General features: G+C 33.7%; 1 protein-coding gene across 2 annotated transcripts in view; it reads left to right on the top strand.

Moving 5' to 3' along the window:
- Positions 1–14,257, top strand: part of LOC149788023 (coiled-coil domain-containing protein 146-like) — a 37,053-nt gene extending 22,796 nt beyond the window's left edge. For both annotated transcript variants that reach the window (XM_089974294.1, XM_089974295.1), the window contains exons 12-20: positions 16–149; positions 909–1,073; positions 2,306–2,530; positions 3,497–3,561; positions 4,271–4,434; positions 6,935–7,063; positions 8,521–8,658; positions 12,616–12,864; positions 13,670–14,257. In XM_089974294.1, coding sequence (XP_089830420.1) covers positions 16–149; positions 909–1,073; positions 2,306–2,530; positions 3,497–3,561; positions 4,271–4,434; positions 6,935–7,063; positions 8,521–8,658; positions 12,616–12,864; positions 13,670–13,873 — 1,473 coding nt within the window. In that variant the 3' untranslated portion in view covers positions 13,874–14,257. The remainder of the gene's footprint in view (positions 1–15; positions 150–908; positions 1,074–2,305; positions 2,531–3,496; positions 3,562–4,270; positions 4,435–6,934; positions 7,064–8,520; positions 8,659–12,615; positions 12,865–13,669) is intronic.
- Positions 14,258–14,994: the final 737 nt, after the last annotated feature.

A 14,994-nucleotide genomic window follows, 5' to 3' on the forward strand; every position in this document is an offset into this window, starting at 1 on the left:
GCTTGAACTTTTCAGGCTGATGAGAGGGAGCAAAAAGCTAGGGACTTTATGCGAGCAGAGATGAGGTATCACAAAGCCGTGGAGGACCTAAAAACCAAACAGTTACAGATTCAGGACCATCAAAAGAAACACCAGGAAATGCTTTTGAAGTGAGCAATATTATAGGAATTTTGTTACATTCCAGAAATTCTCAAAGAAACGATGGACTGTTTTTATTTTGTTCATTCTCAGGTTATTTTGGCAACCCTAACATTTTAGTGATAGTTGCTTCCAAATTTACAGCTCTACCTTCATATTTCCAGATTATTTACACAATAAAAGTTGATGGATGTTTTGATTATTTCTATTGATTTCTTATGCTTGTGAATGTTTAGCTATGCCAACACATTTCCAGATTATCTACAAGCTTGAAGTTTAGCCTACTTGTTTCTTGTCGGTTACTTTTATTGATAACTTGGAATTGCAAAGAACTCTTTTTTCCTTAGCACTTAATTTTATGGACTGGGGAAAGGGTCCTATTGTTACCCTAGAAGAATTGTTTATTGGTCTCTACATTAGTGTGTATAACGATTACAAATCCATGAAACCTAGTTCTTCATGAAAACTGGTACCACCTGAAAAATTGGGAATTCTTAGTACTTACCTGACTGTCATGTAGAAGCCAAGAGTTCAAACCATGATGGTAGCTATACAAGTCATCCCACCCCATTACATGTTCAATGTACTAGGTATATTTCCAGGCCACAGGTTTAATTACAGCACTATCTTGGGTACATGGTTCTACCCTAAGTATGAAATTGAAATAGTCTAAAGTTAGAATTTATTCATATGATTAATAGAAAAATGTTTTAAATAATTTTTAGTTACTTGTATTTTTTGGAAGCCTGAAAACTAGTTTTTCTTTACAGACTGAAAGAGTTTGCCCAGCTGTATGATGTAATTAAAAATGAACGTAACAAGTGTGTGAATCTGATCCAAACCAGTACACAAAAGGCAGCGGAGATGAGAGAAAAAATTAAGATTCTTCAGAATGAGATTGAGATCCTACGCACTGCGGTACTGCAAAAAGATAGGTCAGTATAAAATATTTAAAAATGCAAGTTGGTTGTTGTTTTTTATTTTGCTTATCCTGTAGTATCTCCTGCCACATGCATTTTTTTAAAAATTTAATACAATGGATGTTTTTAGATAAATATAAATTCCCTCTGGCATACAATTTTTTTTACCAGATTATTTCCCATTTGTTTCTCATGTTTGTTTAACAACTGCATTATTATTTATTATGGAGAACATGAATTTGTCCTTACACAAGCAGAAAAAGTAATATACAAAGTGTTTGTTGCCCAAGGGAACAGGCAGTGATACCCTTCTCTGCCCATCATGTCATGTCCTGAAGCATATCTGAGGAGTGGACATAGTGTTATCCTTGTATGTCCATCCATCATGTCACATGTCATGTCATGTAGCATATCTTAAGAGTGGACAAACAGTGTTACCCTTGTCTGTCCATCAGTCATGTCACATGTCATGTCCTGTAGCATATCTGAGTAGGCATACAGTATTACCCTTGTCAGTCCAACCTGTCCTGTCATGTCACATGTCATGTCCTATAGTATATAGTATAGAGGGGGCATATGGTGTTACCCTTGTCTGTCCATCCTATCCTGTCATGTCACATCATGTCAAGTCCTTTTGTATATCTGAGGAGGGGGCAAATGGTGTTACCCTTGTCTGTCCATCCTATCCTGTCATGTCACATCATGTCAAGTCCTTTTGTATATCTGAGGAGGGGGCATATGGTGTTACCTTTGTCTGTTTATCCCATCCTGTCAGGTCATCTCCTGCTGAAAATTGTTCATGTCAGTTGCTTTGGAAAGACTGCAGAGATTTAAATGAAATTTGGTATATGGCTTTACATTTAAAAGATCCCCAATATAGTCCAAATTTGATGGTCATAATTTGCAAACAAAATTTAATGGAGTTATGAACCCTTTTTGACTTGGAACATAGCCCTTCTTCAGTGGCATCATAATTGTTGAAGTAGTGATGTTGTATTGACACATATCTTGTTTTCACATCAGAATAATTTTATGAAGTAATATGGAGACTCTTCTTGGTGTTATTGACCTAAATATATTTATGCAGTTTAGCTTAATTTTCTTCCTGCAATCATACAGTCTTTGAAACTGACATGTGAATAAAAATCAATGCCATGATATTTACATTCATTTTGTTTTAGGCTTATTCAATAGACACCCAAATAACACATGTACATGTATTACTGTTGGTATACTTTTTCTAACAGACATCTTCAGAAACAGAAGCTAAAGCATATGAACAGTATTGTCATGCGTGACAGCATGCGGAATGAAGTTGCTAAGCAACAGCATATTGAGGAAGAAATGCATGAGAAGCGTGAACAGCAAAAGATGGACATTTCCAAGCTGAATACGATGATCAATCAAGCAGAGGAACAGATGACAAAGCTTCGCAACAGATATGAAAAGGCTGTTTCACATAGGAATGAAAGGTGAGACCATTGTTATTGCTGTTTTTACAGGATAGACATTGGTGATAATAAAAACTCAATGGTTATTATAAGTCAATTTCAATACATGTACAAAAGTAGAAACATGTTTATTTTATATGCATCTCGTATATACAGATATGCAGAGATTTTTGAAATCTTCTGTATATACTCACTTATAAGTCAAGTCCAACTGCAAACTTCACAGATCCAGATCTGCCATTGGTTTGTGCAGTTTGTTAGGCATAATCACTGGAACATACAACACAGAGCCTGATCTGCTGGCACATTATGCAATGGCAGATTAGGGTCTATGTTGTTTTTGTAGTTGGACTAATAAGTGGTTATATATGGTAGAGATTGAGCATAAAGCCTGGGCCCATCATTTTGTTTGCAATGGGAACATTGGAAGCAAACAGTTTCAGGTGTAAATTTCTACAGTCTGGAATTTCACCATACTTTATAATGGAGCAGGGGCCTATTATTGGCTCTTCAGGATCCAGAATAATAAAAAAAAATCATTCAAGTAATTTCAGGATTTAGAAATATCATTGGCTTTAACTTTATTCAATCCATGCCCATAAGATACCCATTCTAATAAAATTCGTAATTTCATATTGGGTAACTTTAATAAAATGTATATTTTCGATATTGGTTCATTATACTAAAATATGCATTTTTGATATTGGTTCATTATGCTAAAATATGCATTTTCGATATTGGTTCATTATACTAAAATATGCATTTTCAAAATTGGGTCATTATAATAATATATGTATTTTCAATATTATGTCATTATAATAAAATATATTGTCAATACTGGGTCATTGTTATATTTTCAATATTGGATCATTATAATGAAATATGTTTTCAGTATTTGGATCATTATAATTTAACATGTATTTACAATGTTTGGATGTACTAATTTATTTGTACCTTGACAGTAACCATGTCTACTTTTCTATGCAGGGGCATAAAACTTATTGAGAGAAATGAAGAAGTGTGCATTTTCTATGAGAAAGTTAACACACAAGGTACTTTCTCCCTCTCTGTCTTTCTTGCAGATGCACATAAAATATGCAGACCACTCTAATCTCTAATTGGACTGTAAATATGATCAAAATAAAACCATTATTTCAAGTCAGTTATTCAGCCAGACCTTATGGTCGTAACATATCTTGAATGCAAAATTTAAAATTGGATCACTGCAGATCTGAAATCTGTGATAGAGGTTTTATATAATTTTGAAAGTAATAATAAGCTTTGCTAATTGAAGAGTTGTAGACTTGCTTTGCATATGATCTCTGAAGTTTTGAGTTTTCTTTCATCCATTAACAAATGTATGAATGGGTGTTAGGCAAAGGATGACAGATTGTTTTTCCTAAGTAATCCAGTTTTCTTGACTTGACAGCCTATAATATATCATTGAGAGTTCATAACTGTTAAATAAGTGTTAGAATCTGTAGAGAAATCAATTTAAAAAAGTATGTACCATATATACTCATTTAAAAATCCAATCCATCTGCAAACTGCACAAAATCACATCCATTGTCACAGTGTGCCAGCAGATCTGGGTCTATGCAGTTGAGAGGAGTAATAAGTAGAATAGACCACATAGACCATTGTCAGCTGGCACATTGTGCAGTGGTAGATCAGGATCTGTGTTATGTACAGTTGGACTCCACTTGTACATAAGTATATATGGTACTTTTAAAATGTGACCATTGTATCTTTATTTTATAGATCAGATGATCCGAAACGGAAACGTGGAGCTGCAGTGTCGAGAAGAAGAGATTCGCTTCCTCAAGATGCAGCTTAATGAGGAACGTAGAGCAATAGAACTGCTACGCAAACAAATGCCCAACAAAAGTAATCTTGAAGATGAACTAGTCACATTACAAATACAGGTATCATCAGCATTTAGTACATACACTGATGTTCATAATTCTTTATGTTATACAGCTATGCACACAAACAAATGTTGAAGTGGAATATATCTTACCCTGCTTTTCACAGAAATGGGAAATATTAAATAAAGCCTTTCATTCCTTTTTTCCATCCATTTTCATTTTCACACAATATCACGGGTCAATATTGTAGGTGTTGGTCATCTTTTTCCTTTTGCTTTCTATCTTTACAGCTGTTTAAGATAAATGGATGAAGCATTGTAATACTTATATTGTCATTTTGAAGATTAGTTGCATTACATGATTGATGTCATATCATCATCATCATCATCAAGGTCACAGGTAAATAGTTCAAGGTTTCTTTTGTTGTAATTTGTATCATATAGTGTTTGAGGTCCATGGATGAATCATGACACAATTATACTGCTCAGTTTGAAGGCATCTCATCTATCACATTCAAGGTTTCTTTTGTTGTAATTTGTATCATACAGTGTTTGAGGTCCATGGATGAATCATGACACAATTATACTGCTCAGTTTGAAGGCATCTCATCTATCACATTCAAGGTTTCTTTTGTTGTAATTTGTATCATACAGTGTTTGAGGTCCATGGATGAATCATGACACAATTATACTGCTCAGTTTGAAAGCATCTCATCTATCACATTCAAGGTTTCTTTTGTTGTAATTTGTATCATATAGTGTTTGAGGTCCATGGATGAATCATGACACAATTATACTGCTCATTTTGAAGGCATCTCATCTATCACATTCAAGGTTTTATCTTCAAGGTCATGGTTACTGAGCAACTTTACACCCCTTTTCTGCATTGTTCCTCTTATGCCCTTTAAATAGGGCAGTGAGACGTGGTTTTAGGGTTTCTGAAAAACAGTCATTTTTGAAAAACAGCTGTTTACTGTTTTCAATTTTCAAAAAACAGCTGTTAACAGCTGTTTTTACTGTTTTTTCCATATTTTCACTAATTTTACAGTCAATAGCTTATTTTTGTGATGAACACCATTTTATTATATATCTTTCGTGATAAGTTCTAAATCAATACATTTTTACTTCTTATAATAATATTTCAAGAATACAAGTGCATTAAGCGACTTGTCTGAGAGATGCGATCTTAATTTTGTACAGAAATTCGTACAGACTGAAAAAACTCTTTCAACATCCATTGATGTCAGTTTAATGGATAGAATTGCACTGTACAATTTCTGGAGATTTTCAGTGTGCTGGCCAGAGTTCCTGAAGAGTGTGAATTCGGACTTGTGCCATTTGAAACTGTCTTGCCCTCCAACTGCAATTGATGATCCATCTTTTTGAAGCAACAAATTCAATTCATCTTGAAGAGACAAGTTCACACTTTCAGCATCATTTGACGACTGTTCGACAACATCTTCTACATCGTTGACTTCAAATAGATGAGACGCTAGATTTCCTGCGAAATTTAGCGTAGTTTTTGACAGGGCAACAGATGGATCTTTGAGACTGTGCAGGAGGTTCATGACATCATTGTTCAATCGCTCTTCATCGCGACACTTCAAATTTTCCATGAGCTTGGTACTAATGTCATTATTCAGGTTAGAGAGCTTGTTGAACATGAATTCTAAAATTGTGTCAGCACTCATCAACTTCGTGTCTTCTCGACTTAGATTCTCAACAGCAAGTTTCACAGGTTCCATTGCCTTCAGAAGAGTTTTGAGAGTGTCAAAATCCAATGTCTCAGTGTCCATTAGAAACAGTAAAACAGTTAGAAAAAAAACAGCTGTTTACTATTTTTTGATTTTGGACGAAAAACAGCTGTTTTACTGTTACTGTTAAACAGTTACCAGAAACCCTATGTGGTTTCTTTCAATACATGCATGCACAGTAACTTGACAGCTTACAAGTCATAGTTAGATCTCATTATTGTGAACTTTTGTGACCTCATCCTAGTTGGACACAAATCACTGAATATGCAGTTTGTACAAGTTTGATTTGCAGCATTCTTCATCATTATTGTTCAGAATTATGATCTTTACTAGGCCAAACTACACTTTTTACACATCTCTTTTTTTTTATGGTTGGAATTTAGCCAGATTTGGTTGGAAGCTTATATTGAAGAGATCTGGACTGAGTTGATTTTCAGTTACATACTCAAACACAGATTTACAAAAGCTCTTCATTTGAAGTTAAATCTTCTGATTTGATCTTTCTGGGCAGTCACATGCAGGTGGTAGATTTCAACTAAATGAGGTGTGCTGTTTTATATTGATACTATATGCAGTCACACTTTGATGACTCCAACTTTAGATTTTCAGAATTTCAGCATTATTCCCATGACTGTTCTAGTTCCAGTGGAAAGCCTTCTCATCTGTGTGATTTTAGAAACCAAAAAGTACTGAAAACTTGAACCCAAAAAATCATACTTTTCCCCTCAAAACAGTGTAAAATTTCTGATTACATTGTTCTTCATTATATGCATATACAGTAACAAAATGGAACCATATTTTCAGTTACAAGACTGCCAGGACCGAATGCTAGAACTTGAAAAGGAGTTGGAGAATCCATACGATGATAGTAGAGTTCGATATCTGGAGGGCAAGGATCCACCTCCAGCAGAGCTACATGAAAAGATCGAAGATGTGAGTTTTTTTTGTCAACAGTGTTGTAGTTTTTGTATAACACTGCATGCCAAAGTTTTATTGATATTATATTGTTTTATATTCATTGCACAACTACTTATTTGGCTAGAATTTCTAATACACTAGTTACCTTTTATAAATCTCCTTCGGCTATGAAAACAATGACTTGTAAGAGTGGAGCCCCAGGTATGGGTAGTGAAATATTAAAAATGAAAGGATGCAATGGTGTCTGCATTAGGGCTGTGCCACCAAGGGGTGGCCCCACTTGACAGGGACCTGATAAGAGGGGGCCATTGAATGACATATTGTAAAAGATTTGTTTCATCTATTAATTTAGAGCGGAAATAAAGTAGGCATGTTGTTAAAATGGAATACAGAATTGAAATTTAGTCCAGCAAGAATACTAAATTGAAATTTATTGTGATATTTTGCACATTAAACTTGAACTTTGACTTTTCAACTGTAACCTGTGCTTTGAACATAACATTAACAATGTGTATTACACTGCAATGATATTTTTATCCTCTCTTTTTGCGGTAAAAAAAATATCCTACATTTAGTGCCAAAATGTGTAGATTTTAATGATGACCTTATTGTTAACAGATAGTTTCCACTGAATTTAATTCAGTTAAATAAGTATAGTACAAATATTGGTGCCAAAGAATTCACAGTTAATGCTTATTGAATTAATTACAATTAAGTTACTCTGTTCACTGGTAACAAGTGTATAACATATCATGACTTCAGTGAAGTATTGTGTGTGTGTGTATGTGTCTGGAGGGGGAGGTTCTGAGAGGTTTCCTTCTAACATTTGTGGTATATGTTATATTTTTAAAAAATCTCCCAATAATTTCTGACTGGAAGTGACAAGACCTTGTCTATAAAGAGCACAAGGTACTATAAAAGCTTCCCTCTCTAGAACTGTTCTTTATTATAGGTTGAAAATGATAATGAAATTAAGGAGTCTAATAAATATTGTCCTTTATCAGAAGGTATCCTTTTTATGTGGGTGTCTGCAGTTTCACTATATACACATACACAGTATTCATTTTAATCTTTCACCAAGTATAAGAACCCCTCATTTCTAAACAAACAGTTGATTTTGCATTTGGTAAATTATAAAAGTGATTGATAAAAATTTTGTATGAGATTATACACTTGACAGGTATAAAATAGAAACAGGAAGGACAAATAGATAGGCATACAGTTTTCTTGCTAAAGATATTTTTCTTTCCTCTTTACACGAGTGTAAAAAGGAACATGATTTGTCTTTTTTGAGAATTCAGATTTGATATACCAAATTGGGTCATCAGGTCAGTATTTAGTCTTACGTTTCCCAATTTTCAAGAGCAGGAGGTTCTGAAAATTGCTTATACTAACTTACTTTTTCTTTTTTTAAGTCATTAAGACAGCTTCCATACATGAATCCATCAATTTTTTTTTATGTCTATCATCAGCTTGAGATGAGGTTAGCCCAAAAAGAAGAACAATTGCTGGAAAAGGATTTGATATTTGAACAGGTGACACGGTTATCTAACAGAGTGAGAAGCAAAGCAGAGGGTGGGAAAGATGATACTCTTGAACTTGCCAAGAAGGTAATTACTTTCATCGTTTCAGTCATTCTTCATAACAAACACAAACGCATCAATGTATGACATTATAATACGATTGTATTTAAAACAGAGCACACATTTCTCATTATAACATTTTATTTATAACACAGTACACTTATAACTCCCATGAACCAGTTGATAATGAAGGGGTAGCGTACATCATTAGGTGAATTTTCATCGTCATGTGTTAAAAATGACTGGATTCACTTTACCCTCTAAATGGTCCTAAAATCTGGTATAACAATAAATTTTAATGAATGGTTGTATGTCTGTCAAAAAATGTTCAACACCAGTTAAAGTTCAAATGAGTACCATATTATAATGTTCATTATCACCGCCATGTATAAGCATCAGCACAAACAAATAAAGCTACATCAGGTTGGACTTAAATCATCAAAGTTTCATTCCTGAACCCTTAACTAATTGTATTCAGAGCAACTTTCAATCCATTACTCAATTAAAAAGGATGTAAATTGTGGAAATTTTATGCTAGTAAGATGATGTATGTGCTGTCCTAATGATTAGATATCTTACACTGTATTGTATGTATAAATTCAATGTACCAGTATGATAGCTGCTCCATTATCATGACCATCAATTAGAAAAGTAAGTGATATATTGTGATGCTGGTCAATGACTGCAGTAATAGCATCACCGCAATGTTTCATTTTTTTCATAAAATCCATAACTCCTTAAAAGGCAAGACAGCTAACTGCTATATATTCAACTAATCCAATAATAGCAATACTTAAAAATACTTACCATATGTACTCACTTATAAATAGCCTACAACTATATACAGCATATACCCTCATCTGCCATTGCCTGATGTGCTAGCAGATTATTGTCTCTGTTGGGTTTTACTTTATACCGAGTACTCCTAATGGACTGCACAGACCCAGATCTGTTGATGCATTATGTGATGACGGATCTAGAGCTTTGCAGTTTGCATTGGACTTTGACTTGTAAGCATGTATGTATAGTACTACACTATATTACTAATATAAGTACAGTGGAACCCCGCTATAATGCGATAATTGGGGTCCACAAAATTGGATTGCGTTAATATCGGGGTCGCGTTAATGTGGGGTTTACAGTATTTTACTTTTTTGAGAAAACAACTCATTGGTACATATACGTGTATTCATGTCTATGGTATTTGATGAATAGGGTATCAACACCGTTTGCTGTCGTGCCATTGTGGCATTCAGTTCGTCTATAATGCATGCAATTCCATTGAAAAATTGCACACAGATTTACAATATTCAGTATTTTTCCCCCTGAATTCAATGTCTAATATATAGCATGAACAGAGCATCAACACCGTTTACTTGCCGTTTGATATCGTACTGTCGTGACTTGAAATTAATCCATAAAATATGTAATTCCATTGCAAAAATTGCATATATATTTAAACTAAAATTTTCTCATATGTGTTTCCATGTACATTTATCCATTGCACATTTTCAATAATTAATGCATGTACACCTATTCGTTTGAACGACTACAACAAGAATAATTACAAATCAACACATGCTTTCAGTGTGCATATAACTTTTACTTCAGATTTTGTGACTATCGAAATAAACATGTGAAAACTACTATACTAATCATGGTGCAAAGTGCAGAGAATGATTTGCATTTGTGAACTTGCTTTTCCATAATGGTAAAATATTTGTATAAAAAATAGGAAATTAATAACAAATGCATAAACAAACACCATACCCATGTAAAACCCGAGAACTAAGTGCAGTAGGCCTGCAATGGTCAAGAGTCACTTTTAAAAAAATGTAAAGCTAAAAGCATGTACAATTTGATACCCTTTCAATTTCCAGCTAATAAAGCGGACATTATTTGTGGGTCAACTGATTGCGTCTAATAGCACCGCCAAGCCCAGCAAACATGTTGGCGGTTTTCTTTTTTTGATGTTTATTAAATTGTGAGAATCTGTTATCAACCACCGCATTTTCTGCTGCTTGTTTGTGTATGCATTTAAAGAAACACATGTTGGCTATTGTTTGAGCACTGATGGTATACAGGATTAATTGAAGGCAATCACAAAGATGACTTACTCGCATTACTCATGGATCAGTCTCAAGTAACATTTCCGATAATGTTTATTTTGGCATAAAACTTCAAGAACCTGGTGAAATTATTCAATTTCAGAAGCCAAACCACAATCGTATTATATTCGAATTCATACTTGAACTCTTCCCCAAAATGATAATAAACGTTTTACACACTATTTCTCTTACTTTTAAAAAGTATTTTTCTGGGTACAATAAAAGTACACGTACATGTATTTAAAATTTTAGGAACCATGCCACAATCATATTATGCATTGTACTATATTCTAATTCATAAACGATCTCTTCCCCAAAATGATAATATTTTTTTTGGCACAAAGTGCAGAGAATGAATTATGTTTGGGAACTTGCGTTACCATAATGGTAAAATATTTTTTATTTAAAAAGATAGGAAATTAATAATGAGTTCGTAAGTGAATCTCATACACATGTAAAACCTGAGAACTAAGTGCAGTAGGCCTGCAATGGTCACGAGTCACTTTTATAAAAGAAATTTTTTTTAAAGCTGAACGGATGTACAATTTCAAGCCATTTTCAATTTACAGCTAATAAAGCGGACATTATTTGCTGGTAACATGTTTGATAATGTTTATTTTGGCATAACACTTCAAGAACCTGGTGATATTGTTAAATTTTAGAAACTACACCACGATCGTATTATATTAAAATTCATACGCGAACTCTTCCCCAAAATGATAATAAACGTTTTACACACTATTTCTCATACTTAAAAAAAATATTTTTTCCCGGTACAAGAAATATACACATACATGTATTTAAAATTTCAGAACCATGCCACAATCATATTAAATTCAAATTCATAAGTGATCTCTTCCCATATTGATAATAAACTTGTTATTCACTATTTCATGTACTTTGAAGAAGAAAAAAAATGTTTTCATGTGCAAATGAATATACAAAATTTCGGGAGCCATGCCACGACTGCATTATATCCAAATTCACGTTATAGCGGGGTGCGTTATGTCAGGGTTGCACTGTAGTTGGAATAAATTGGATTCTTTCATCAAGAAAATTATTCCCAATCATATAGCTGAGAATTGTCAGGCATCCAATACTATAAACCTTGTAACAAGTGCAAGAAAGTTCAAATCTTTTGAGTATACAGAAACTGATAAGCACACATATCTATTTTGGTAAATATACATCTGAACATAAAGAAATAGAGGGCATAAATTCCTTGCTTATACACAGCTGTGCATACACTGTAGTATACAAGCAAAAGATTACACTGTTATATGGAACATTGATGCATGTCATTTGACATTTTCTGCTATAAAATGACATCATTGTTTTGCATCAGAAACAGAAAAGACTAATGCCCACATTGAAAATAAAACTGTTCTTTGCAGTACCAATATAGTAGAATTTGGAAATATATTGTTAAAATCTGATGTAGATCTTATTTTGTTCAAAGTGATCCTAGTCTTTTCTGATATTCAGTTTTTAGGTTTTACCTCTCATATTTTTATTTGTCCAAAAAGTATAGACTTAGTTTTGAGTTAAGGGTGCAATACTGGTATTCTTCATGATGCATATGCGTGACAAGTTACATGACATGACCTCATTTTTCATTGATGGCTGCAGTATTCCACATGAAATATTTACATCTTAAGTAATCTGACTGCAATAAATAATGTCTGAGAAAATGATCTAACCTTAGTGTTACAATAATTGGACAGACGGATGGACAGACATCATAAATCCATAAGCTGAAACTGCTTTGCGTCTGGTCAGTAAAAAAGATTCATCTATAATTCTAAAAATTGTCGTCTTTGGAATTTTTCTGAACAACTGATAATTCTTAACTCTACTACCATGTTACCTTTTCCAGGTCAATGAGCTTCAATCTAAAATTAAGGACACCACACGAAAGATGATGGCCATGGTATCGGAGCTGTCCATGAACCAGGCCAATGCAATGAAACAGCAGCAACAGCTTAAAGAGGCAGAAGCAGAACTTGAGCAATGCTACATTCGCATGGAGAAGGGAGAACCACCGAATGATGAAATTGCACGGGAGTGGCTGCGATTTCTCCAAGATGAGGAGAGAAGACAGAGAGAGAAAGATGAGAAACAACTGGTGAGATTAAATTTTATGAACTTGGCAGTTTTTCAAACACCAAAAGGCACCTTATTATATAGACATTAGTTACCGGGATAAATGCAAGTTGCTGGAAAATCACCTGTAAATTTATCAACGATAACTGTTTTTAAATAAACACTGGGTCTACTCTAGAACTGAAGATGTAGGAGGGAAATTCATCTCTTGATTAAAAAAAAAGGGAGATTTCTGAACATAGGCCAGATTTAATGAAGAAATAAAGGTAGGGCCTGAGAATATTCTGCATGATTTTCTAGCATTTGGTTTTTTTCTCCAAAGTTATCTAGATAAGCATGGCTCACACAATGGATTTGTCCTAGAATAGACAATGTTTACATTTGTATTTCATCCATATCATCTTTGTCTACATGATGATATATACGCTACTTCAGTCCAATGATTGTAGGATATATTGACTTACAGAGGACACCAAATGTCCATTTTTCTCTGCCTTAAAGAAAAGTGTTTAAATTATCACAATATGTTACTAATGTAAATTTTCCTGAAGAAAGAATGATTGTGTTCTTGTTGGGTTGTCGGCAAAACACATGCATCAGGCTTTCAATGATTTGTTAAAAGACTCTTTTAAAATGGCATCTTTTAATTTAAAAAAAGTCTGTCACAAAAGAATATTATACATGTCAATGTAAAACATCAGTACAGGGAGATTTATAAAGGCTTTTCGTCATTATGACAGCTGTATACACTAAAGAAATGATTTCTTTCCTGTGCCATTTAGTAATACAGTTCATACATTAGCTTCATAGAATCATTATTTTTCCAGCGAGAGGAGGAGGAAGAACAGTACCAGATATCTGGTGGTGTTACAACAACAGCTGAGCCTCGACCAAATGCTTATATTCCTGATGATGACAGTGAACTTCCAATTCCAAGACCATATGGAAAGCATGCACCATTTAAACCATCAGAAGCAGGAACCACTATGCGTCATATTCGGAAGCCAATACCCAAACCTATTGAAATATAAAGTTCACTTATGTTGATGTAAATGTGATCATGATTTGTCTCATAAAGTTTGAAAAATGAAGGTTGAGAAATAAGATGCCAGTTTGGAAAGACATCAAATATATATCATGCAAAATGTCACAAATTCATTGCATCAACTTATCATTTTATATAATTGTTACACTGAGATGAAAACAGGTTTTCCTAAAATTGGAACTATTGAATATTTTTACAGCATCAGAACACCAGAAATGGAGATTACATTAATTTAATGACTGAAATTAAATATATCCAAACTTTTTTTAAAAAATTCCTCAGTAGTACTGCAGATTTTCCAAAAAAGTATATGTTCAGAAATATAAGACTTCCTGTTAGAGTCTCTGAGATTTATGAACAGGAAATGAGTTATAATTTATTTTTATTTTTTAAAATATTTTTTTCAAAACTTATTTACTGCAGACAGTGCACTAAATAACATGACAATGTGTCATTTTTAACCTAAACCTGTTTTCCTCAGTTCACTTGTTTCTCTGTCCAATTATCATATTTTTCTGTAAACTTATTGACCTGCTTTTTATTGAGACTCATCAAAGCAAATATTTGCACACTTTGACTGTGAAAAATGTTTTCTTGCTTTTCCTGAAAATAAAGCCTGGAGTTATTTAGGTTGGATCTTTGGAGTAATATTACATTGTTTGAAGGCTCTCAGTAATTGGAATGAAACCAGTCAAGATCCCCACATGTTGCTGGAACCAAAATTCCCAAACTTTTTCCCCGAGTAAAGACATTTTCCCCCCAATCATGTATATAATATGAAACACAGACACATACTGTCTGCTTTAAATATATGAAATAAAGGGATTTATATTTCTCCAGTGACCAGTCCATGCTTGATAAGTCAACCCTCACTTTAACAGATGTTAGAAAATTTGTATGGTAGGACAGAAATGTTCTGTGTTAAGTCTGGCCTTTATTATTCGTGTCAGTTTTGTGACTGGCTGCATGGGCTTATCATGGGAAAGTTAGTCATTAAAGTTAACCTTGAGTTTTCCTAAAGCCAACCCCATGCTGACTTGTATTATTAACTTTTCAATTTGATAAAACACTTTGTGCGAGACAAAAAATGATTTTAAAAAATAGTTT

The sequence above is a fragment of the Sinohyriopsis cumingii genome, chromosome 11 (genome assembly GCF_028554795.1).
Source record: "Sinohyriopsis cumingii isolate HCF-2022 chromosome 11, ASM2855479v2, whole genome shotgun sequence".
Taxonomy (NCBI): Eukaryota; Metazoa; Mollusca; class Bivalvia; order Unionida; family Unionidae; genus Sinohyriopsis; species Sinohyriopsis cumingii.